The 24,451-nt window shown below is 44.7% G+C and overlaps 1 protein-coding gene and 1 long non-coding RNA gene across 3 annotated transcripts in view; one reads left to right on the plus strand and one right to left on the minus strand.

Moving 5' to 3' along the window:
* LOC115379403 (uncharacterized) overlaps window positions 1-11,822 on the plus strand; it is a 30,343-nt gene extending 18,521 nt beyond the window's left edge. The window contains exons 2-5 of one of the 2 annotated variants that reach the window (XR_003930243.1): window positions 9,797-9,977; window positions 10,271-10,438; window positions 11,092-11,187; window positions 11,740-11,822. This is a non-coding gene — a long non-coding RNA (uncharacterized LOC115379403). The remainder of the gene's footprint in view (window positions 1-9,796; window positions 9,978-10,270; window positions 10,439-11,091; window positions 11,188-11,739) is intronic. The other variant, XR_003930244.1, reaches the window with a different exon arrangement.
* Window positions 1-24,451, minus strand: part of itgav (integrin, alpha V) — a 50,060-nt gene that overhangs the window by 13,047 nt on the left and 12,562 nt on the right. Inside the window, exons 3-24 of the mRNA XM_030080038.1 lie at window positions 18,755-18,846; window positions 18,343-18,457; window positions 17,926-17,987; window positions 17,621-17,669; window positions 16,634-16,762; window positions 14,887-14,931; window positions 14,200-14,243; window positions 13,547-13,603; window positions 12,006-12,058; window positions 11,722-11,797; window positions 11,070-11,199; window positions 9,854-9,951; window positions 9,575-9,668; window positions 9,391-9,436; window positions 4,990-5,097; window positions 4,714-4,769; window positions 3,544-3,698; window positions 2,852-2,989; window positions 2,548-2,615; window positions 1,867-2,011; window positions 1,136-1,228; window positions 57-136 (exon numbers count right to left, since the gene is read on the minus strand). Of these exons, the coding sequence (XP_029935898.1) occupies window positions 57-136; window positions 1,136-1,228; window positions 1,867-2,011; window positions 2,548-2,615; window positions 2,852-2,989; window positions 3,544-3,698; window positions 4,714-4,769; window positions 4,990-5,097; window positions 9,391-9,436; window positions 9,575-9,668; window positions 9,854-9,951; window positions 11,070-11,199; window positions 11,722-11,797; window positions 12,006-12,058; window positions 13,547-13,603; window positions 14,200-14,243; window positions 14,887-14,931; window positions 16,634-16,762; window positions 17,621-17,669; window positions 17,926-17,987; window positions 18,343-18,457; window positions 18,755-18,846 (1,933 nt within the window). The remainder of the gene's footprint in view (window positions 1-56; window positions 137-1,135; window positions 1,229-1,866; window positions 2,012-2,547; window positions 2,616-2,851; window positions 2,990-3,543; window positions 3,699-4,713; window positions 4,770-4,989; window positions 5,098-9,390; window positions 9,437-9,574; window positions 9,669-9,853; window positions 9,952-11,069; window positions 11,200-11,721; window positions 11,798-12,005; window positions 12,059-13,546; window positions 13,604-14,199; window positions 14,244-14,886; window positions 14,932-16,633; window positions 16,763-17,620; window positions 17,670-17,925; window positions 17,988-18,342; window positions 18,458-18,754; window positions 18,847-24,451) is intronic.

Below are 24,451 nucleotides of genomic sequence, written 5' to 3' on the forward strand. Positions count from 1 at the left end.
GTCATTCTAGATGGGGATGGATCTTGATCTGGAAATGCTCACAGACGGGATCTTACCTGACGATCTGCAGGTCGAACTTGACCGAGGTGTCCTGCTCTGACAGCTGGTGCACGCTGAACCGCACCTCCGCCAGCACCTGGCCAATCACAACACAGCAATGGACCAATCAGAGAGCAGGAGAGAACCAATCACAACGTGGCACTGACACAGTGAAAAGGGCAGGGATCCACTTTGGAACAGCTGCATGTGGAAAGGTTTCCAAATGAATTTGTGTATGAACGACTGGGATGGGAGGAGCGTCCAAAACGGTGCCATGTTGAAAAACAATTTTGCCAGCTGTAAAGCCCACAAACTGCCTGCTGGACAGCCACTCTGTCTGGGTGCCTTCACACATGTCTGAACCACCACACACAGGATGTACATCTGCTTCTTCAGCATCCTCTGCTGAATCCAGTGATACCTGACTCAATCACACCTCTGCTTTAGCCATGACCAGCTTCTTTTCCAAATCAGCAGAAAGTTGGTTTGAAATGCTCTTTGTTTCTGTGTTTGATCCCTTTATTTGAACCAAACATACCCATAATCAATCAAGCTGTTCAGCATCTTCTCCTGCATCTAGCTATACCGAGTGTGAAGCAAACTGCCTTCTACTTTTAGGCTTTGTTAGGGTCACTCTGCCATGTTAAAATTATTCAAATAATCCAGCAGGAACTTGCTTTGAAATGCTCTTTAATTTGATGTTGAGCCATGTTGTATATCAACAGTGTTACCACATCAGCGTTTACGCAATGTGTCTTACACCATAACCAACGTCAGCTTCACAACATGGCCACCCAGGTTTCACTAGCAGCTACCTGTACATGTGTGGCTTTACTTGCATGTTATCGCATGTCAGCTTCTGCTTGCAGCAACAGCAACGTCAACTGTGGTTCAGCGCCGTCAGCCATGTAGGCAAACTTCAGCCAGTTCTAGTTTCAGTTACTGCCTCCTCCCTTCATTGTGAAAATAAGTATTAAAGCAGCATAAAGGCTGCTGGTACAGCAGTGTGTGTAGTATGTAGTGTGTACTATGTATTGTGTATTGTGTACTGTGTAGTGTGCACTATGTAGTGTCGTAGTTCTCAGTGTTTCCTGACCTTGGTTCCTCCCTTCATGGGGTTTCCCAGGTCACACACCACCAGTTTCGTCTGGTTCTCTTTCCTGTAGGCACAGGACAGTCTGGACAGACCCTGTTTCAAACACAAACACACACACACACACACACACACACACACACACACACACGTTTTGTATCATTACAACACAACCTGAACACGTCTGAACACAACTGAAGAGATCTAAAGCAGACATGTGACGTCTGGGCTCGTTACACATTTGACTCTGCTGACAACAATAACACCAAGTATAAGCTGCTGTATTTCAACAGTGAAGTCCATTTTTAATTATTACAGGCTGCAAACAGGCTGGAGAGACAATTCAACACTTTAAAACATTATATTACAACTGTAACATGTAACATAATTTTGGGGAGGTAAAAACAATACATTACATTACATTAAAGGCCTGGACAGGGCTGCAACTGACATGTTTTATAACATTAATACAAAAGCTAAACTTTAATTGATTATGTGTTTATTTAAGTATTAAAACTGATTTTCCATAAAAGTACAGGTAGATATGGCCTTTTTGCACCAAATTTAATTTAATGAACTTGTGGATTTTCTGCTTTGTGTTCACATCGTTAAGGTTTCGATCCTGTGTGACAAGAGCTTTCAGTGACAGATGAAGCTCTTTAAAGGTCAAAATGGCAGTGAACAGAAAACCCTCGACATCAGATAATCAACAGTGTGTGTGTGTGTGTGTGTACCTGTCTGCGGACCACAGTGGTGTAGTCGGCCTGTGGGGGGGCGTAGATGTGCAGCTCGGCCTCGTACGCTCCCTCTCCTTGGTTGTCAGCGCTGATCTGTAGAGTGAGAACGTTGTCGTCGCCGAAGTAGAGCTCCTCACGGTCACTGACCACACACACACACACACACAGAGTCATGATTACTCTGATTTAAGAGTCATGCATGTGTAAAACACTTCTGCAGCTGGAGTGAATCTTCATCAGATTTTCAATCCGTTTCAGGTGTGGATTTTATGAGTTTTTGTGCTCAAACTATTAATTTAATTAACTATTAATCATTTAATAAATCTCAATCATAAAAATATATATCAATACACACTCAGTGTCACTTTATCAGCTCTACCTGTATAATCTAATCTAATCCAGTCCAGCTGCTGTGCCATAAAGTTTCCTCTCCTGCTGCCTTTAATGCTCAGCTTGTCTTGTTGTCACGGTAACAGAGGTGTTCATTCACTTCTAAGTTTGGCATTGAGCTCATAGTTGGTGCTGCTGTTGGACTGGACTGCATTTTACTGACAGCTGTTTCCACTATTCTGTCCCTCCTCATTGTATATAAATAGGGAGGACAAAAAATTAGAAACTCTGCTCTCTCATCTCTAATGGCTAATCTCTATTAGCTGTGTACAGAAACAGTGTTTGTACCTCTTCACTTCTAGCCGGAGGTCAGGTTTACAGATGTTGTCGTCTCCACAGTCCAACAGGATGTGAGCCTGGAGGAAGGGATGGAGGAAGGTAAAGAAAAAAGAAAAGAAGGCAGGAGGAGGACGTCATGAAGTGAGACAGCGAGCAAAAGAGAAAGAAAACAGGGAAACCAAAGATGGTAAGATCAAAAACATGAAAGAAAGAAAGTATCAGTTTCTTCAGTATTGATGCCATGATCCCTGATGGAAGACACACGCACACGCACACGCACACACATACACACACACACACACAGGCTGTGTACCTGCTTGGTGATGTTGGCCGGGGCGCTCATGTCCAGGATGGGCAGCAGGCCGGTTTTATCTGCCGCCTGCTGGTAGTCCAGGCTGAACTCCATCACCACGGAGATGGGAGTGATCTTATCCCGAAACTCCCGATCGTCCTGAGGGGCAGGGAGAGAGAGAGAGAGAGAGAGAGAGAGAGGCAGAGGAGTGAAATACCCCAAATATCAAACAGCTTTCTACAGTGTTGCCTTGTTGTCTGTCAGATTGCTGTCGGTGTGTGCGGTGCGTTCAGGGACTCAGAGTGTGTGGTGCATTCAAGGCCTCAGTGTGTGTGTCTGTGTGGTGCGTTGAAGGCCTCAGTGTGTGTGTGTGTGTAGTGCGTTCATGGCCTCAGTGTGTGCGGTGCGTTCACAGCCTCAGTGTGTGTGTGTAATGCGTTCATGGCCTCAGTGTGTGCGGTGCGTTCACAGCCTCAGTGTGTGTGTGTAATGCGTTCATGGCCTCAGTGTGTGCGGTGCGTTCGCTGCCTCAGTGTGTGCGGTGCGTTCACGGCCTCAGTGTGTGCGGTGCGTTCACGGCCTCAGTGTGTGTGGTGCGTTAACGGCCTCAGTGTCTATGGTGCGTCTGCTGCCTCAGTGTCTGATGCGTTCATGGCCTCAGTGTTTGTGGTGCGTTTGCGGCCTCGGTGTGTGTGGTGTGTTCGAGGACTCACTCTCAGGTAGGCATCCTGCTCCTCGCAGGCCGGCGTCTTGCCGTTGGTCACCGTCATGTTTTTGGAGTACTGGTAGGTCTGACTGTGCAGGAAGAAGACGCGCTTGTTGGCCTCCTTGTGCTTCAGACGGTCCAACACCAGGTCGATACGGAAACCTGGGGGAGTATGGGTAAAAAAAAAAAAAAAAAAAAAGAGTTATGATCTGAGGAGAGAAAAGGAAAGGAAGGAAGGAGGGAGGAGGAAACAAGGATGAGCTAATGAACCGGCTTCACAGCTGACAGCTGCAGCACAACCTGGCAACTATTAACACACACACACACGCACACACACCACCGGATGGACCCATGAAGCCGTGTGTGTGTGTGTGTGTGTGTGTGTGTGTGTGTGTGTGTGTGAGGACAACATGCCTCTCTGGTTGTGCTGGTGACTGACAGACCTGACAGAACTCAAGAGGAAAATTACAGATAGAAAAAAAAAAAAAAACAGACACTGATGACCAGGCAGGAAAATTTTTACAGAGAAACTTCACCAGGAAGGAAAATCTGATGGTTTTTTTTAGATCATGTGAGACAAGAATCCATAAAATCAGCTGTTCTGAGCCCAAGCAGCCTCAGTTTTACATGTTTGAGCTCACTGAGGTTTGCCTGTCGGATCGCCCAGCGCTAACCACACCATTTACACCAAAATATGAAGTTTTGTAACACTTTTCCATCTCCAGGCCACTTCTCTTTTTCAGTAACGTCACACACATTTCATTTGTCTGCAAACAATTTCCTGTACAACGTTTGTTCAATCCTCTGCTTTTGTTAGAGAAAGAATAAAGCCTCATTAAACCGGTTTCTTCAGTGAAACGGACCATAACACAGCAGCAGTGTCTGCAGGAGATCACATCAGATTTACCTTAACTCCTCCCCCAACGGGGAAGTTCAAAAAGACAGAGCAGTAAGTTCACATCAAAACCAGAGATACAATAAAAAGGTTTAGGAAATCAAATAGGAATAGCAGCCAGTGGAGTGGGCGGGGCCACAGCTTCTGGAGGGATCTTCCCCAGAAAAACCAGCCTACAGCCGTACGGTCACACTTCCTGACTCCTGACTGGGAAAAAGAACAAGCCTCTTCCTCCCAACAGGAAACACGACCATAAGAGTCAGAAGGTGGCGCTGTACTTACTGAGCGAGGCTGGAGCTTCTTTGCCACTGGCCTTCAGACAGTACTTCACCTTAAAACTGACAAAACACACACGTTACACTTTGAAACGTCCCACCCTGACATCCTGTTACAACAGCAAACACATCAAATCAGCAACTTACAGAAGCAAAGTCATTGGTGTTTCATAAATGACCCATGAAAACTTTTTTTTTTCATTTTCCTGTAACAATGCACCATTTAAAGTATGCAGGCTGTGTGTGTGTGTGTGTGTGTGTGTGTGTGTGAGTGAACACCCACCAGGCCACGTTAGTGCTGGTCCCAGGCAGAGTGCAGCTCTTATCCTCGGGGTTGATGATCTGAGGTGTGATGTCCAAGGTGGCATTCACGCTGATCACTGGTCGAGCTCTGACACACACACACACACACACACACACACACACACACACACACACACACACAAACACACAAAATGCAAATTACCACCAGCCACCAACCAAAAACCTGCGAATGTCTGTTAAGTTTGTCTATTAAACACACATGAGGTTGGCAGCCATTGGAAACTCTCTTTTGGGATGAGACACTGAAGGTGACAGGTGAGCTCTGTGGAGCCCCGGGGGTTCAGCTCCTGCACACACAGCACAGAGGAGCTGCTGCTGCTGCTTTGTGCTTCTGCCTCACAGCAGAAACATTCTTGGAAACTTCCTCTCCAAGCGCAGAATGCCTGGAGGGGATTATGGGAATTAATTCTATCCTGATTTATTGATCCAGGCTGACAGCAGGAGTCATGTTGGACCGCCTGCCAGGATGGTCGCCTCAGACGTCGCTCCTGATGAACGGCCCTTTCCTCCTTGAATTCGGCAGCTAAACACTGATTGTGACTGCGTGGCTGTTAGACGCTTGTGAAAAGCTCGTCTTAGAACTACGTTTACATGCTCACCACAACACCATTATTGTGTGTAACCAGCTAAAGGCAGGAAATCTGATGAGTCAGAACCGGCTTTCCATGTGTCAGCAGGAATCGATCGGCCCTGGAAAGCAGCCGACAGCCGAGCTCCGTCCCTGCAGGGTCATAGTATTGCTGCCCTGAAAATATGTAGTGCGCTCCACGAGCACGCAGAGCAGACAGTGTGTGTTTATCGAGTCCGTCTCATTGTCATGAACCAGGGGCTTTTCAGCTGAACAAGGTTTCCAGATGTGGAGAACACGCAGCTGAGCCCAGCGGCCCGAAACGAGCAAACAGAAGCAGAACTAAATTTGTGTTTGTGCTGCTCCGGTCAAAGCTGGAATCAGGGAATCAGCAGCTGTGCTCATCTTCATACCCATTCTAGTAGAGGTAGTGCTACGCTGGAAACAGGTGCAACATGGAGCAAAATCTCTCCGAGTAAGCCTGATCCCTGTTCAGCTGGTAAACCAGTGACAGTGGCTGCTGTTCCCACCTGGTGTCAACAACCGTCCTGAGAAATCAGAACACGAGTGGACAGCTGTCTGTCCGCCTGAGGGGGAAATGAAATTCCCACTTTGCTAGTCCTCCATCCACGCAAAAAAATAAAACAGCGTTCAACTAAAGGAGTCATCCTCGCTCACCACAGCCTCGTTTTAATGCGGCTGTCAATCACTGTTTCACCTCTGTTACAGCTCGACCCGATCACCGTCAGCTCAGATTATTGGATTATTCCAGCGGCTCTGAGAGGGTCGGGTTCTCCGCTGAGGTACAGAAATCAACCCGTGATATTTCTGTAGTTTTCCTGCAGCAACTCTGTCACATCTAGAGCTAGACAGACTGTTTTTAATCGCCTCCGAATTTTATATGGAAGAAAAAACCCTGCATGTTGTCAGTACATATCTTAGAGGAGCTCCTGTCTTAGTTTTTCTGGTCGGTGTCAGGGTGGACCAGAGCGAGGACGTCAGGTGAGCGGGCGGTCCTTCACTGCGTCCTGAGATCAGATCGCTCAGGACTGCTGCTGTTCCCACCTGACCTGAGAGGAGTCGGCTTGCGTTTGGATTCTTCAGTCTGGTTGTTAAAAGCAGGTGGGAACAGCCTCAAAGGGGACCCTAAAACAACATTTGACTCATAAAACGTCTCGACCCTGAGAATGCAGATCACACAAACGGTCTCTAACCACCAGGGTTCAGGCAGGAAACCTGGAATCCACAGTCACAACTTCCTGCATCATTTGATGCCCTAAATTCCAGGAAGTGATCAGAATTTTCTTGCGTCTGATTAATGAAGCAGGATGGAGTTTGCCCCCCATCCTTCCTGCAGTTCTCTTGTTTCTGTTCTGTATTGTGTGGATGTGTGTGTGTGTGTGATGTGCGTGAGTATTGATTGTCTGTTGACTCTGTGATGTTGTTATGGAATGCCTTTGTGATTACGCTGCAAACTGATTTAACCCCGGAAACAAATCAAGAATCTGTCCATCTTTGTTGTACTTCCTGTCAGAACTCGTCCCCCATCCTGCAGCGGGATGGAGGGCGTTGACTGAGATGTGTAGCACACGGCATTATGGGTATTTGAACATTTACTATTCTGTGGCCCTGGGCAGAGCAACTTTCACTGAACAACACAACAAGTGGCAAAACATCGGCACGGTGTCAGCAGCTGTGAAACTGAGGAACATGACTTGTGTCTTATAAAAGTTCATGAGCATCAGAACTCCAGCAGCGAATCACAGAGCGACGGTTCAGCGGCTATAAAAAAACACTGAGAAGAGAAAGTGCAACGTCTGTGCAGTGAGGAAATGTGGCCAAAAAAAAGGAAAAGTGAAAATGCAGCTTCTTCTCTGTGCTCTGACAGAAGGTGAAACGTTTCTTTTCAATGGGACTTCAGGAACTAAAACCGAACATGACGCAGCAGTCACACAGGTTTCCAGACGTTACGAAACACTAAACATGAAATCACAGTGAGATCGGAGGAAGAAGAAGACGGGAGTAAAACTAACAAGCGAGGAAATCAGAGCAAAGAAAACATTCAAAATGTCCTACAGTCACCTGAAGAGGAGGAGAGAGGAACGTCTGTAATGAAATGTTTCATTTTCCAAGGAGACGAAACAGCCGGGGGAGATAACGGCAGTGAAGCCTCTGCAAACTGGATTTTTCTGGAATTGGAATTTCATTCTTGGACATAATTTCCTGAATTTCTTCTCCACTTTGAGATAAAAACATTTTCTTTAACTGAAAAATAACAACTAAAATAAAGTAAAATTATAGAGAAAATGTTAGTTTTGGTCTCCAGCAGTTTATTTGGTTGTTCATCTGTCCTCAGTGAGGATTTTTTTTTTTTTTTGTAATGTAATGGAATATATGACTGTCATATTACAAAACATGACTAAAACTATCACTGAAACTAAAATAAACTAAACAAAGACTTAGGGCCCTATCTTGTGCCAGCCGCTATCCGCTGCCACTACCCGCTACCCGCAAATTGCGGATTTAGGAGCTTCCGCTATCCCTAAACGGTATCTTGCGCCACCCGCTACCCGCTATCCTTATGCCTACTGCATCATTTGCGCCTGGAGGTGTGTTCGTGGGCGTGTTTCATGCGCTTTCCCTAAAGTTGTTATCTTGCGCACACACTTTAGGGATAGCCCAGGGATAGCGGATAGCGGGTGGTCCTGACCACTAAAGTTTGGGCTGTTATGAGAGCGCGCCCAGGCGGCTTCAATGCGCGCCCCGACGGAGCCTCACCACGCACACGGTCGGACTGATACCGGGACGCCGCCGGAATGGACTGAGTATATTACTCATATAGACTGTTTAGAGGAAAGACTGTTTTAATTGGACACTTACGCCAGCACGTTTTATTGTTTTATCATAAGCCAGCAGCTGTGCTATATTTTTATTTTTAATATTTTATTTGCCCAATCTACCTTGTCAATAAATTAGTTTACACATAGTTCCACCTCTGCCTCTTGTGTGTGTGTGGTGTGACCCGGGGATTTTACTCAATCAGTACAACCTTGTGACACGCCCACTTGGACACATGTGGCTCCACCTCCCGAATTAACTCGCCTATAATATAATAATATAATATGTGTATATAAAGCCAACTTGCTTTAGCTTCAGTAGAAGCCCTGAGAAAATCTACCTCCCTCTCTCCATCGCGGGTTTAGGATTTAGGATTTAGGATAGCGTATCCTGCCCTTAAAGGCAATGGCACCTGGCACACTGATTGGTTTAACTGGTGTAACGCCCAAAACACACCTATGCATAACATAGCGGGTAGCGCAGGTGTTTTGCGGATAGTGGGAGGTGCACAAGATAGCAACTTTTACGGGGGAACGCCTCTTCCTAAATCCTAAATCCGCAAATAGCAGGTTTAGGGAGTCTGCCGCAAGATAGGGCCCATAATGTTTTTTTCAAAACAAAAACTTAACTAAACAAGCAAACTGGCTTTAAAACCAAATTAACACTAAACAAAACAAAAGTAAAAATTAAATAAAAATAAAAACTAATGAAAAATGTAAAACTATAATACCCTTGTTTTAGATCAAGTAATAACTCAGTGTGCGGGTGTGTGTGTGTGTGTGTGTGTGGTGATTAAAGCAGCAGAGTCGGGGCTGAAGGGGTTAAAGTTCTGAAGCAGCAGGAGGAAACTGTAGCTCTTTGATATCAGAGGTGGCCTCACTCATTAACATGAACACACACACAGCAGGACGTAGGACACACACACACACACACACACACACACAAGATGCTTACCTGTACAAAACAGCTTTGTCTGCTCCAAACACACCCACTATTAAATCTGCAGGAGACACAGGCACACATCAGCTTTAATAACAGCATCAGACACTCATATGGCTCCTACTGCGTGTGTGTGTGTGTGTGTGTGTGTGTGTGTGTGTGTGTGTGTGTGTGTGTGTGTGTGTGTTTGTGTGTGTACCTGGGTATCCATTCTGGTCTATGTCAGTGTTTCCAGTCATGGAGTATCCGAAGCTAGGAGGCATGTAGGCGGACGCCCATTTCCCCTGCAGGACCTGACACACACACACACACACACACACACACACACACACATGCACACACACAGGTTTATTATGAACAGTTTAAACACGGGTGACTGGGTCATGTGGCAGAAACATTCAGGGTTTGTTCTCCTCCACAGTTCATGTGGTGCTGCTGCTGGTTTGGACCTGGAGCTTGGTCCAGCTGGGTGTCTTACCTGGGAAGGTGTGGGGTTGGGACCGCCGGGTCGGCCGTTGTGGATGTAGACCAGCCCTCTGTGGTCCGGACTGCCGTACGGAGCCGAGATGGCCACGTCTGGAGAGAGGAAACAGAGGTCAGAGGTCAGGGCTGCATGATACACTCACCTGACACTGGAGTAACCTGTAAGAATGCACTGACATCACCGATCAAAGCATTTGTTTGTTTTAAAGGAAAACAAGGTAAAAAAAAAGAAGTTTTCCCGACTTAGCATAAAGGAGATTTAGAATAGAATAGAATAGATCTTTATTGTCTATTCTATTTGCCAAAAACCTTTGTTTTCTTTTGCCACTTGCATCCAAAATCAGTTTTGTCCCGCTGAGTGAGGCTGTGTCGGTCCAGTCGTCTGAATTTCTGTTCTACATTTTGCTCCAAGGCAATATCTCTCAAAATCTGGAGGGCGGGATGCCGTGAACTTTGGACGGGCACATTCATGCTCCCCAGAGGATGAACCCGCTCAGCATCGGCGACCTCATGACCACGGCACAGATTTGGCTTGTACATAATATACTGATATCTAATGGGCTGATTGCCATGAAATTTGGTGAGTACAGTCATGTTCCCCAGAGGATGAACCTTGTAAGTTTTGGTGAACCTGTCACCTTTCCTATGGCGCCACCCTCAGGCTAAACATTTCACTTGTACACAACATCACAAATCTAAATGTATGGACAGACTGTTACTGTGACTCTCCCAGGCCCCAGGGAATGAACCCTCGAAATCTTCTTCAAATTTAGAAATCCCATTCATGCTCCCCAGAAGATGAACTTTGTCTGTCCTGGTGTGCTCATGACTCTTCTTTCCTGATATCTCTCAGTCTACCGGGCAGATGGACATGAAATTTAAAAAGCACAATCATGACCCCCAGAGAATGAACCCTCTCGATTTTTATGACCTTATGACCACTCCTCTAGCGCCACCTTGAGGGCAAAATGGCCAAACACCATTCCCCCACTATTTGCATTCCCTCAACATGAACCAAGCCAACAGGGTAGCAGCAACAGAGGACCCATCCTTTATTCAAAAAACAGTAAAATATCACCTGCTTTCTTAAGTAGAGCTGATTATATTACTGATGAAACAACAGAATATTTGCATTATTATTAGCTGATGTGAGTGTTTTTCCTTAAATTTCCTTAAATCTGCTAAAAATAAAAATAAAACTATCTTCTCACCGTTGAATCCGTCCATGTCCAGGTCGCCCAGCGCGGCGATGGAAGAGCCGTACCTCGCATAAACCTCCGACCCCGTCAGTTTCTGAGGGGGGTGGAAGGAAAACCCCCCTCGACCCAGGTACACACACACCTGCAGAGCGTGCACACACACACACACACACAGGTCAGCTGAACTATATGTGAAGGAGTAAAAACAAAGGTGTGGCAGCCAGACTTGGTTGATGGTTTTACCTCCAATTAAAATTCTAATTAAAATGGTAAAAGGTATACTCTACTAAAGCACTGTACTACACACATTAACCTACTGTGCTAATACAATAAAGTAGTTTATTATTTTAGTCATTTTGAGGTGTCAACTACTACAAGTTTCAGCTGAAACATCGTGTCAAAGAGATTTTTAATTTGTCCTGTTATCGTCCAAATGACTTTTTGCTCAGTTATTTAAAATTTACACTCAACAGAAAACCAAATTCTCTTCCAGCTGATTATGTGAAGAACCTAAACTAATTTATTTTATGATTTAAATAATTTTGCACTGAAATATTGCAGTGGACATAACATTTTAAAGAGAAACAGCACTGCTTAAACCGCTAACACTGTGTATTAATAATTGAATTGAAGTGAGGTGTGTGTGCGAGTGTGTGTGTCCTACCTGTCCCACCTCCCTCAGTTTGCCATCTGAACCTCTGTCCATGAAGAGAGGAGCTCCAACCAGCACATCGACCATGCTGACACACACACACACACACAGAAAATGTTTAATAAATCTGTTTTTTTCTGTCTCTGTTTTCATGATGCTGTTGCAGTTCCTGGCTGTGACCTACAGAGGTCGACAGAGGTCTCAGGTCATTTGATGCCTCTTTAAAGTGAGGCGGCAGCAGATAATGACAGAGCTGAGCTCGTTACAGAGGACAGGAAGCGGTTTGACAGACTCACCCGTCGTTATTGACATCAGTGGCAGCGACAGAGTGACCGAAGTAGGCCGCCATCTGAGAGAGGAGAGCAGAGGAAGAGCTGACATGTAATTACAGGGTTTACATTCAAGACAACTTTATCTGTTTCCTGTAGCACAGGGAAGGACAGACCGGATGCTGCCAGGCTGGAAACGAGGGACACGTCCAGCCTGGGCAGAAAAATACACAAGAATTTAAACATGACAAGCAGCTGTACTGTCTGTCATGTTACTCTGTTGAAGGTTAACGCTGGAGTCATTTTCTGACCACTAGAGGGCGTTGAGAGCACAAACTCCATTTTTATACACAAAAAAAACCCCACTCCTGACCCCAGTGTATCACATGTAGGAGCCAAAAGTGAATAATATATATATTTTTGGAAGGAAAATGTGACTACGTTTGACTCTCCATGTTCCTGTTGGATTATCTTAGATTATTGGAGCTGCTTTGAATGAACTTTCTGACTGCAGCCACAGAGACACCGACGACGCCGCAGCCGGAAAAAAAACTCTGATCTGTCGCCTCGTCTGTGAGTTCGCCTGAAACCCTGAAGGCGACCGGAGCGCTGACACGTTGATCAGTGAGGGAAGAAGAAGATTTACAGCCCGGCCGAAATAAAACTGCATGTTGTTGTTAATAATAATGACTGAGAAAACATGGACGTGTGGGACGAGCCGCAGGATTGATGCTTCAAGTCCACAAGACTGACAGGAACTGCTGATTTAGTGGACAGACACAAACCACAAGACACTGACTAACAACAACATGTGAGAGACAGACAGAGAGAGAGACAGGGAGAGGGAGAGAGAGAAACAGAGAGAGAGAGAGACAGGGAGAGGGAGAGAGAGAAAACAGAGAGAGAGAGAGAGAGAGACAGGGAGAGGGAGAGGGAGAAAGAAAAACAGAGAGAGAGAGACAGGGAGAAATAGATAAGCTCCTCTGTCAGTCATCTCTCTTTTCATTACGTTTTCCCTCAGTCTTTCCTTTCTGACTCTCTCTCTCTCTCTCTCTCTCTCTCTCTCTCTCTCTCTCTCTCTCTCTCTCTCTCTCTCTCTCTCTCTCTCTCTCTCTCTCTCAATTTTCAATTTCAATTTAAAATAGCTTTATTGGCATGACAAGGCAGTGCTTATATTGCCAAAGCAAATAGCAGTGATAATGACAGTAATAATAAAAAATAAAATAAAATAAAATAAAATAAATACATAAATAAATAAAAATAAATAAATAATAATAATAAAAAATAAATAAAAAAAGGAAAAATAAAAAAATAAATAAACAAATGGATAATCGACTAGTGATACAATGTACACAATAACAATATAGATATAAACAACTTAACAATTTAAACATTTTTCAATTGTCATGCCACAAGGAACACGGTGGCACAACCGAACCATTTTTCATAACTTATCGTTCTGCTAAACATAAACATATAACATAAACATAAACATATTTATTTTCTCCAGTGTCAAACAAACATCTCAGTCCCTCAGCAAGGTGTTCTTAGTCCACATGAAGTCTCACCTGGCTTCCTGTGAAGTTGACCATGGACTCCATGTTTTGGCCGTTGAAGATGTTCACCTGAAACAATTGATCAAATCAGTCTATCAATAAATCAGTAAAGCACAGGAGGTCGATCAGTTATTTTCAGTACCTGAGCGTTATACCGACCGAAAAAATCCACTTGTGTTTTATGAAGGAACAAAAGAAAATATGTAACAGAAAAAAAATAAGTTGGTCATGTTTCTTAAGATGAACAATTACTTTGTTTCCTTTTAGAAAAAAAAACATTTTTATTGCATATTTTAACGATACAGAAACTTTCCAGACAAAACCAGTTTAAGGCATGAAGAAGAAAGTGTTACATTCATGTATTATAAGCTGTTGGTCAGAATTATTGCTGGTTATCTATTTTATATTGCTGTGAAAACATCAGATTTCTCCTTCAAACACGTATTTATTCAAGTTTCTTTCTAAAAAGGGAATTTTACAAAATTACATTTAAATTATGATAACATGTAATGCAATAATGCACAACCTTTTTTATTCCAAAGTGTCGCTTTCACTATTTTACCAGCCAGCAGGACTCCACGCTACATCCACAGCCTGTGTGTGTGTGTGTGTGTGTGTGTGTGTGTGTGTGTGTGTGTGTGTGTGTGTGTGTGTTGGACACTCACATATCCCAGTGCCTTGTCCCCTCTGGGCACTCCAGTGATGTAATCTATAGAAGACAGAATATACACATATATATTATAAATACATATTATCCACTCAGTGTCACTTCCTCGGGTCCAGCTGTGAACTTGTTGAGGTTTCAAAGGGTTAAACTGTTTCGGTGTCCTGCCTGAACTCTGACAGATCAGGATGAAACCAGGGAGAAGAAAAGGTTCAAATGATCCCCGACACATTTTCTGCACTCTAACAGTTTCTAGTGAAATAAATTCACAGTGAAATTAAACTGAGGACCCTCTGGAAGACCCTCAAGGACCCCTGGGGGTCCCCGGGCCCCACTTTGAAAACCACTCCCCCAGTAGGGGCCTGACTGAGGAGCTGCAGCCTGAATGAAGCAGCATCCACACACTCTGACTGCAGAGCTGTGCTGCTCATTTTTCTGTCGGGGTTAGGGTTCACATCCTTCACTTCAGTAAAAGCAGTAATGCCAAACAGGAAAACTCGTCCTTTCAAAATAAAGCGTCTGTATTCAGAAAGATTCAGTGAGAAGCAGCTGGTCAAAGTCAGAGCAGGGAGGAGAACAATGCCTCCCTTTGACATGTAGCGCAGGAAAAGCAGAGGGAAATTTGAAAAAAAAGAGGGAAAAAATGAATAAACTGAGTGTGTGTGTGTGTGTGTGTGTGTGTTCTCACCGTCTTTCCCATCATCGTTGAAGTCTCCGACGGTCACAGAGTATCCTGTTGGACAGAGACAGGCAGACGTGAGTCACAACGCCTCAGGACCTGATCTGATGTTTTCATGTCGACAAGTTTAACAGCCACGAGTCTCTCTCTCTCTCCAAACAGCCAAGAGTCTCTCTCTGTCTCTCTCTCTCCAAACAGCCACGAGTCTCTCTTTCTCTCTCTCTCTCTCTCTCTCTCTCTCTCTCTCCCCAAACAACCACCGAGTCGCTCTCTCTCTCTAAACAGCCACCGAGTCGCTCTCTATTTCTCTCTCTCCAAACAGCCACCGAGTCGCTCTCTCTCTCCAAACAGCCACCGAGTCGCTCTCTCTCTCCAAACAGCCACCGAGTCTCAATTTAAATAGCTTTATTGGCATGACAAGGCAGTGCTTATATTGCCAAAGCAAATAGCAGTGATAATGACAATAAAAATAAAAGAAAAGAAAAGAAAAGAAAAATAAATAAATAAATAAAAAGGGAAAAATAAAAATAAATAAACAAATGGATAATCGACTAGTGATACAATGTACACAATAACAATATAGATATAAACAACTTAACAATTTAAACGTTTTTCAATCGTCATGCCACAAGGAACACGGTGGCACAACCGAACCATTTTTCATAACTTATCATTCTGCTAAACATAAACATATAACATAAACATAAACATATTTACAGGAGAGGTGGAGAGGTGGTTTACTCCAGTGTGGTGTTTTCGTGGTTGTCCCTCAGTCTGTGGCAGGAGGTCACATATTCGGCTGCTAGTGTGCAGCACTTTGTTTTTTCACCTAAAAGATATTTTATTTTGTCTCCATCAGGGAGTGTGTCAAATTCATTATATTTGGCTTTAAATTTGGGGTAGAACGTTTGTCTGATTGGTTTGTATTTGTCACAGTGGAGTAGGAAGTGTTCCTCTGTCTCCACCTGTCCCTGTGGGCACAGCGAGCACAGTCTGTCCTCCCTGGGAGTCCAGGTCTGCCTGTGCCGGCCGGTCTCCAGAGCCAGACTGTGTCCGCTCAGCCTGTATCTGCTCAGGGTCTTTCTGAGTCTGTGGTCAGATATGGTGGTCAGGTATTCTGCCACTGAGTATGGTCTGTTTAGGGCAGAATAACATGCCATTCTGCTTTGGTGTTTTGTACGGTCTTCCCAGTGGGTGATGTATTTCTCTTTTTGTTTGGTGATAATTGTTTGGAGAGAGAGAGAGACTCGGTGGCTGTTTGGAGAGAGAGAGACTCGGTGGCTGTTTGGAGAGAGAGAGACTCGGTGGCTGTTTGGAGAGAGAGAGACTTAGTGGCTGTTTGGAGAGAGAGAGACTCGGTGGCTGTTTGGAGAGAGAGAGAGACTTAGTGGCTGTTTGGAGAGAGAGAGAGACTCGGCGGCTGTTTGGAGAGAGAGAGACTCGGTGGCTGTCTACTGGCCTCTACTGGCCTTTTAATGACCTTTAATGTTTTGTCTCTGTTTTTTTCATGTCTTGTGAATTCTATTGCTCTTGACTGTGAAGCACTTTGAAACTGTGTTTCCAAATTTACAGATGAAATAAAGATGATTATTATTATAACTTATATTATATTATTATTATTATATTATATCATTATTGTTATTGTCATTTGCAGTAGCAGTACGTGGAGTGATGGAAGAATCAGCCATACATCTAAACGTGTGTTTTCTGTGTATGTGTGTATTGTGTGCGTGTGTGAGTGTGTGTCTGTGCGTACCCAGGTAGCTGTCGTCGTACTGGGCGCTGGCGGCCTTGGTGGTCAGTGTGTTTGAGTACGGAGTCTGGAAGTCGTTCTTTTTGTTCTGACGAGCGAAAATCTCCGAGACGTCGTCTGAGATCAGCTGACCTGAGATCAGCAAGAGGAAGACAAACAGTCAGGTTGTTTACCAGCACTTAGTTTGTTTACTCAACTGCTGCTGAGTACACAGAAAGCGCACACACACACACACACACACACACACACACACACTCTTTAATTACACAACCCACACAGCTGCCACAGAGACAGTGTTAACAACAACTGACTGATAAAAAACAGAGCTGTGTGTGTGTGTGTGTGTGTGTGTGCGCGCGCAGGCGGGACTCTGACTCAACAGGAAACAGTAATTAGGCTAACACACCCCAGGAGGAGCATTGCCATGAGAGTGTGTGTGTGTGTGTGTGTGTGTGTGTGTGTGTGTGTGTGTGTGTGTGTGTGTATGTGTATGTGTTTGAGTCAGCACTCAGGCTTAAGCCTTATTTCAGTCTGTCTCAGTGTCACACCCTGTAGTGTAGTGACACACACACACACACACACACACACACACACACAGGCTGCCAGTTAAAGTCTTAAGGTGGCGATGCGTTCACTGTCCAGACGGTTAAACCGCCTGAACCTCAGCAGCAGAGTTTAAAGGTGCAGTCCGCCACATTTGGTGTTGGCATTTTTTTTTTTAAAAATGTATGTTCCTCAATTTTTTTGATAGTTTTCTTTTAGATTTTTTCAGTGATGTGGAGATTCTGTGGTAATTTTCTTGCTTTTTTTGGAGGTGGGTTTATTTTATCGTCATTTTTTGAAAAATAAATGAAGAAATCAAGTGAATTTAAAGACTTTCACGCCAAGTGTTTATTTTTTTTTAAATAATTTGCTGCTGAACTAGCAGGAGAAGAGGTGTGAATGTTAATATGGTGTGTGTGTGTGTGTGTGTGTGTGTGTGACACTCACCCTGCCAGTAGAAGCTGCCAGGTCCTCCCACCACCACTCTGTTGTTGTTCTGCAACAGAAGAAGAAGAAAGCAAACAGAGTTGTAGCACTTTCACCAAACACACACACACACACACACACACACACACACACAGATCCCACCACAATCCTGAACAAAAAAAGTAACATCACCCTGACGCCATCCTACCAAAAAAGGGGGAAATATTGCCACAAAATTTCCACTCAATGAAAAAAAAGTTTGTTCCAGCTGAGTGACAGACAGAGAGTGTGTGTGTATGTGTGTGTGTGTGTGTGTGTGTTTCTACCTTGAGGAAGTCGGCACTGAAGCCGGCCTGACAGAAACCCTGGTTCTCTGGTGAGTTTCCATCTGCAAGAAAAACAACAGAGAGACATCAGCTAAGACATCAGAGAGAGAGAGAGAGAGAGAGACAGACAGAGAGACATCAGCTAAGACAGAGAGAGAGAGAGAGAGAGAGAGAGAGAGAGAGAGAGAGAGAGAGAGAGAGAGACAGACAGACAGACAGAGAAAGACAGACAGACAGACAGAGAGAGAGGGAGAGAGAGACAGGCAGAGGGAGAGGGACAGACAGAGAGAGAGATGCAGAGACAGACAGAGAGAGAAGCAGACAGACAGAGAGAGAGAGAGAGACAGAAAGAGAGAGAGAGACACACACACAGGCAGACAGACAGAGAGAGGCAGACAGACAGGAGGAGGTGCTGACTTGTCCTGCAGGGGGAGTACTCCACCACCACGCCTCCTTTCTTCAGGAAACACGTTCCCACCGGCTCCCGCTCCGAGTAACCAAACGTAGACCACTGGTACAGAGGAGCACAGGCCTGCAGCACACACACACACACACACACACACACACACACACACACACACACACACACACACACTCTGAGTACACTGTAGTGGATCCAACAGTGTTTACACACAGTGGCATGGAGTTGTGTAAAGGCGGCTTGACTCCATGCCTCCACGTGTCGTCACCTGAGGGGGGCCGAGGCCCAGCAGCAAAACGTTCAGCTGTTATGAACAAGACTAAGACAAGTATTGATCTGATTATGATTACAGAACACCACACACATGTAGTGTGTGTGTGTGTGTGTGTGTGTGTGTGTCTGTCTCACCAGGATGTGCTCTCCATCAGACCGCACTGAGGCCCCAAACCACTGCTTGGATTTAAAGTCCATCTGATGTCCGTCTGCACTCTTCCTGTCATCTGCACACACACACACACACACACACACACACACACAGTGTTAGGCACCATTTAAACAGAGACATTAAACCACTCAATGACCACCCAATAAACTTTAATCTTCATTCCTCTCAGTTCCCCCTGATTGGACGGTTGTGGCTGTTCAGGGTAACAGTCAGTCAGCAGACGGAGCGCCCCCCGCTGGTCAGCAACAGTCACACTCACACAGACTGAGAGAGCTGAACCCACGGAGCTAACGCTGCCGGGTGTTTCTGGCCTTTCACGCTTTCCATGGAGAATCTGGGCCACAACACCTGGCAGCAGAAATATTGACCTGCTGCAGACAACAGGAGCCAAACACAGCGACCTGTGGCCTTCTGCAGAGAGGTCAAAGGTCAAGAGGAGCTCCACATCAGCTGGGAGCAAAGAGAGAGAGAGGAGAGGAGAAAACCAAGTCTGCAGTCTCTGTAATCCACAGAGACGAGTGTTCATGTGCGGCTCTGTGTGTTTCCTCCTCAGGAGCTCAGAGGAAACAGGAAGTGGCTCTGGTGTCACGAGCCATGTTGTTTTTTCCCAGCAGAGACAGAAACAGGACTGACCGTCTGCTGTGTCGCTTCTGGGAAAAATCTTATTCGTGTAGCAGCAGCTCCCAGTTTTCATGGAGACTAAAAAAAAAAAAAAAAAAGAACCTTTTGCAATGACTTTGTTCCAAAATACATAAATAATAAGAGTTTGTTGGAAATTAAATCTCTGATTTGTCCGAGATGTTTTCTCATTTTGTTCACAGGGAGAAGAGAGAAGAACGAGAGAAGCTGTTAGGTCATGATAAGACACGTTTGGAAACTCTGCTTCACTCCTCTGACGCTGTGGTCGCATGTGGGTCACACACACACACACACACACACACACACACACACACACACACACACACAAAGATCGTTCAAGTTGATTTCAGTTTCTTCAGGCTCGCTGCTTTTCTGCTGCCGCTTCCTCTCGGGAATCAATTCACCGCCCACTCAGCCCTCAGCAGCTTGTTCTCCACTGGGAATAAATAAAATAGCCCTTCATGGCACATTTAAAAACTGTGTGTGTGTGTGTGTGTGTGTGTGTGTGTGTGTGTGTGGTTAAATAGGCAAAGAATGGCAGGGGAGTCGAGGGAGTGCAGATCAAATGGATGACTAAGCTTAAAAAGTAACAGCAGACTCCTCCGATACTTTGAGCCCACACACACACACACACACACACACACACACACACAGATATACACACACAGCTGAGTCTTTAAATGGCCTCAATGTCTAAGTCTGTCAACAGATGGACGGGTGGACACAGCGACCGTCTGTCAGATGGACGGGAGACGGCAAGAAATAAAAAATAATAATACTAATGTCATTAATAAGAAGAATTTACAGACTCTAAAGACTTAAAGATTTAAAGACTCTAGAATAGAAAAAAACCCCAAATTTATCAGTAAACTTGGGTTAAAATAAATATATTTCAATTATTTAGATTTCCCTTTGAACCCAAACTGGTGTGTGCCTGCAGCTCCCTCTCTGAGCCGTGTGGGACGCCACAGATGTGGGACGTCACAGATGTGGTTTATCAGCGAGCTGCTGGTCTCATGTTCCGGCAGAGCAGCAGGACCGGCTTCAGACCGACAAACTGAGACGCACCAGACAGAGAGCTGCTCCAATCACGTGGAAAAACTCCTCTCTCCAAAATGTCAGCTTTTTCAGAAACTGAGAAAAGCGGCTCCACTTTGCATTTTTAATTTTTATCTGCTGGAGATTCTGAGACGTTTCCAGAAGCCAAAAAAAAAAAAAAAAAAACACGTGGAGATGCACTGATCTGTGTTTCTTGAGTTCTGATCTGACACCTGGGCTTTGGGTATCGGCCGATACATAGTGCACATCTGATACCACAGCACTTTTCTCTTGATTATTACTATTATTTATATTATTTATGGCTGGAGAATACATTGATATTGTATCGACATCATGATATAGGACCAGACATCGTCTTGGAAAAGTCGACGTTTCGGTTTCGGGATTTAGGTCCTTAAGTTAAGATCCTTTTTTGAGAAAGGCTCCTCTAATCGAAAGGCTGAATAACTCCCTGAGATAAATCAGTGCACAGGTGAGAAAGTGTGTGGGAACGGACTTTGCTTTACAAAATAAAGGCTGCCTTTGAAAGTCAGACAGCTGATATGAGTTTGGCTGGTGAATACTGTTTACCCTGACCTCTGCTGTCTGTCTGCATTTACCTGCATGAAGATTTTCACTCAGACGGATACAGAGCACTGTCTGTCTGTCAGCACCACATTTTTCATGACTTTGCTGTGAAGTTTGTTGAGAGCTGGACGCTGCCAAGTCTTCCTGTCAACAGTGACCCGGGAATGAACTCAATATAATATCAAACACTGATCTGAGTGAACTGATGATGCAGCAGGAACACAGAAGGTAAAAAAGGAAGAAAGTATCTCTGCCTCTGAACTGATCTAGATCATGTTTCCCCTCAGACAGGCCTGGGCTCGGTGTGTGTGTGTGTGTGTGTGTGTCAAGTCCAGGCAGGCTGCAGGTTGAGCATGGCTGCAGGGCTGCACTCCAGCTGCTGTGTGATGCAATAACAAAATGCAGGGCAGCTCGGCGCTGCAGAGGGAAACGCTGAAGACCGAGCTCCAGTCTGTCTGTCCGTCCGTCAGACGTCCCGTCATCTGCACACAGTTTGGTTTGTACGAAACCCAAAAATAACAAGCCAGAAATTTGGATTTTGATTGAGTAATTTTAATGCTTTCTTTTCTTTTCTTTTTTTTTTTTTTTTTGCTTTTTAAGATCTGTGCAAGATACATTTTATCCACATTTTCCACAGTTTTGGGGAAAAAAACATCTTTTTCTCATTCAAATGAGCATTGTAGGTCAAATCTAATATATTCATTAGTTCCTGCCCACCTGATTCTAACAGATTCCTTCGGCTTAGATAAGCAGCTGTTGGAATTAATCTAACAGAGACTTAAGATTTAAGACTTAAGGCCCAATATTAAGGAAAACTGAATTCAAGACTTGCAGAAGTAAGAAGAAGAGGGGAAACCTCTTTCTCTGTGTAAAGTTAAACTGCAAAAGTGCAACAGTTTGGTTTCCTGAAACTGAGACAAGGATGGTGAATAATAATCATGCTGGGAATGCTGGGTCGTTTTTTTTTTTTTTTTTTTTTTTTGGAACTCAGCGTCCAGATGAGGGAGGAACGTGTCCCCATTTTTCTTGAACACTGGATTCAGTTCGTCTCTCAGTGACACTGAAACATGGTTCACCCAGTTCCACCAAAACATCATTACACTGAATGTTTATTCACATTTAAAGTGAGGAATTATTCACCACTTCAGTTTCCTCCAGTCCAGACGCTTTCTTCTTCTTCTTCTTAACCTCCATCACCACCGCAGGTCTGTGTGAGTTTGAAGCATGCACACAACAGCGCCCCTCATTTGCATCCAGTGGTGGAAATCGGCATTACACCCCTCAGATTTGGGACCAACATGACAGACTCGCACAGTGAACACAACGAAACCTTCAGAAAATAACAGGCTTCGACATAAATATTCAGGTTGGACAAGTGCTGCAAAAGATGTTTAGTCAAATGTCCTGTTGAAGAGAAAATCAACTCCTGGCAGCTTCTGTTGATCAGAAACACTGCCGTCAACACACACACACACACACACACACACATACACACATACACACACACCACACTGTTTTCTTAAGAGATAAATAAATCTCTCCACCACACTGCATCACTTTGTGTCGCACAGACCAAGAACTAATCTGCTTAAATCAGCAGCTGAGTGTTGAGCAACTTCACTGTGGAATTCCTGACATGCTTTAATTACAGCCAAAACTGCCGCATAATTAAATGTTTTTAAACAATTAAAAAAAAAAGTTTGGCTAAGTCAAATGTAGTTTAAAATACACTACATGGACAAAAGTCCTGTTCCACCTGCAGGAGCTTCTCTGAGCTCCATCCTAAATCCAGAGGCATTAATATGGAGTTGGTCCTTTGCAGCAGAACAGTTTCCACTCTTCTGGGAGGCTTTCTGCCAGATGTTGGAGTGTCTGTGTTTGGAGTGTGTCTGTGTTTCTGCCCGTTCATCCAGAAGAGCGTTTGTGAGTGTCTCATCTTCTGCAGGCTCTTTATATCCTATCAGATCAGCTTCATTTCTCACAAGTTCATTCATGTTTTTTTCTATTTCTTGAAGGCATTCCCATCTAGGGCATTTTCTATCAGCTCAGCCTATCAGCTCCTCTGCCTGTCTGTGTCCATCATCCAGAGAGCCAATCATACCCCTTTTCCACCAAAGCGGTTCCAGGGCTGGTTCGGAGCCGGTACCTGACTTAGCACCGGTTCTTTGTTTTTCCACCGCCCAACCACGGGCCAAACTGGTGCCAAACTGGTTCCAAATCGGTTCCAGACAAGCACCAACTTGGAGCAGGGGCTAAACAGGAGCCAGAGAAAGAACCGATGATGCAACCCACCACGTCATTGGTGGGCGGGGTTACAGACCCAAACGGGAACAGCAAGCGCAATAAACGTGAAGCTAAACGCAGATGTCGTTCGTTCTGACCACGAATACGACAGGTAGCCAGCCGTTTTTCGCCTCTGGATCACAACGTAGGCTTGTAAACACACCAGCAGTATTTGCATCACTACGATGGCTCGTCTGTTTGTCATCCGCTTGGCTCCGCTTGGCTGTTGGCCGATGGAAAAGCAAACCAGTTCTTTGTTGGAACCAGTGAAGCACCGGCTCTAGCACCACACCGAACTAGCACCAGGTTCTTTTTGGTGGAAAAGGGGCATCAGAGTCTCTGCTTCCCTTCACCCAGTTGTCTTTCTGTATATAAACCTCATTTATTTTGTGTTCATGTCATTTCAGCTCCGGTTCATTTGATTCTTCAGCAAAGTCTCCTCTTGTCCACTCAGGTGAGTCTCTGCTGATTCAAACACTTCCAGAGTCTCATGATCGGATGCATTAAACGTTGCCACCAGTTTGGATGATTCGATTCTTTTTCACCTTTTCTGTTTCAGTTCTGATCTCTGGGACGGAGCCTCCTGTCTACACAGGGGTGTATCAAAACTTTTGTTTTAAATTTACTCGCTTTACACGACTGTGTTGTATCTGCATGTCACTTTAAAAAGCTGACTCAGTGATGTCATGCTGGGGCTTGGTTTGTGTGCATGTATCGGTTGTTTCTTGTATTTTAATTGGAAGAATAGCCGGCAGGCTACAGCTAACAGGGTTCCTTAGAAATGGTGCAGCGTGAACTCTTCCCGTCACGGAAGTCAGCAGGAAACACTCGTCAGTTATTTTTTTGGGGCATTTTTTCTGGCATCACATCAGTCCTGTTATCTGCTGAGTATCAGACTGCAGAAGGTTTCAGATAATTCAGTGTTTGGCTTCCTGTTGAAAGACGGCCTGCCAGCCACTCCTTTATGAGCCATAACACACACACACACACACACACACACACACACACAGACAAATATCAGTCCACTCAGTTTGAGATAATAAACAGCAGCAGGGTCACAAACTGAGCAAATACTGACCTTTTATTAAATACACCGTCTACAGACGCACAAA

This window comes from Myripristis murdjan, chromosome 21, assembly GCF_902150065.1.
Source record: "Myripristis murdjan chromosome 21, fMyrMur1.1, whole genome shotgun sequence".
NCBI lineage: Eukaryota > Metazoa > Chordata > Actinopteri > Holocentriformes > Holocentridae > Myripristis > Myripristis murdjan.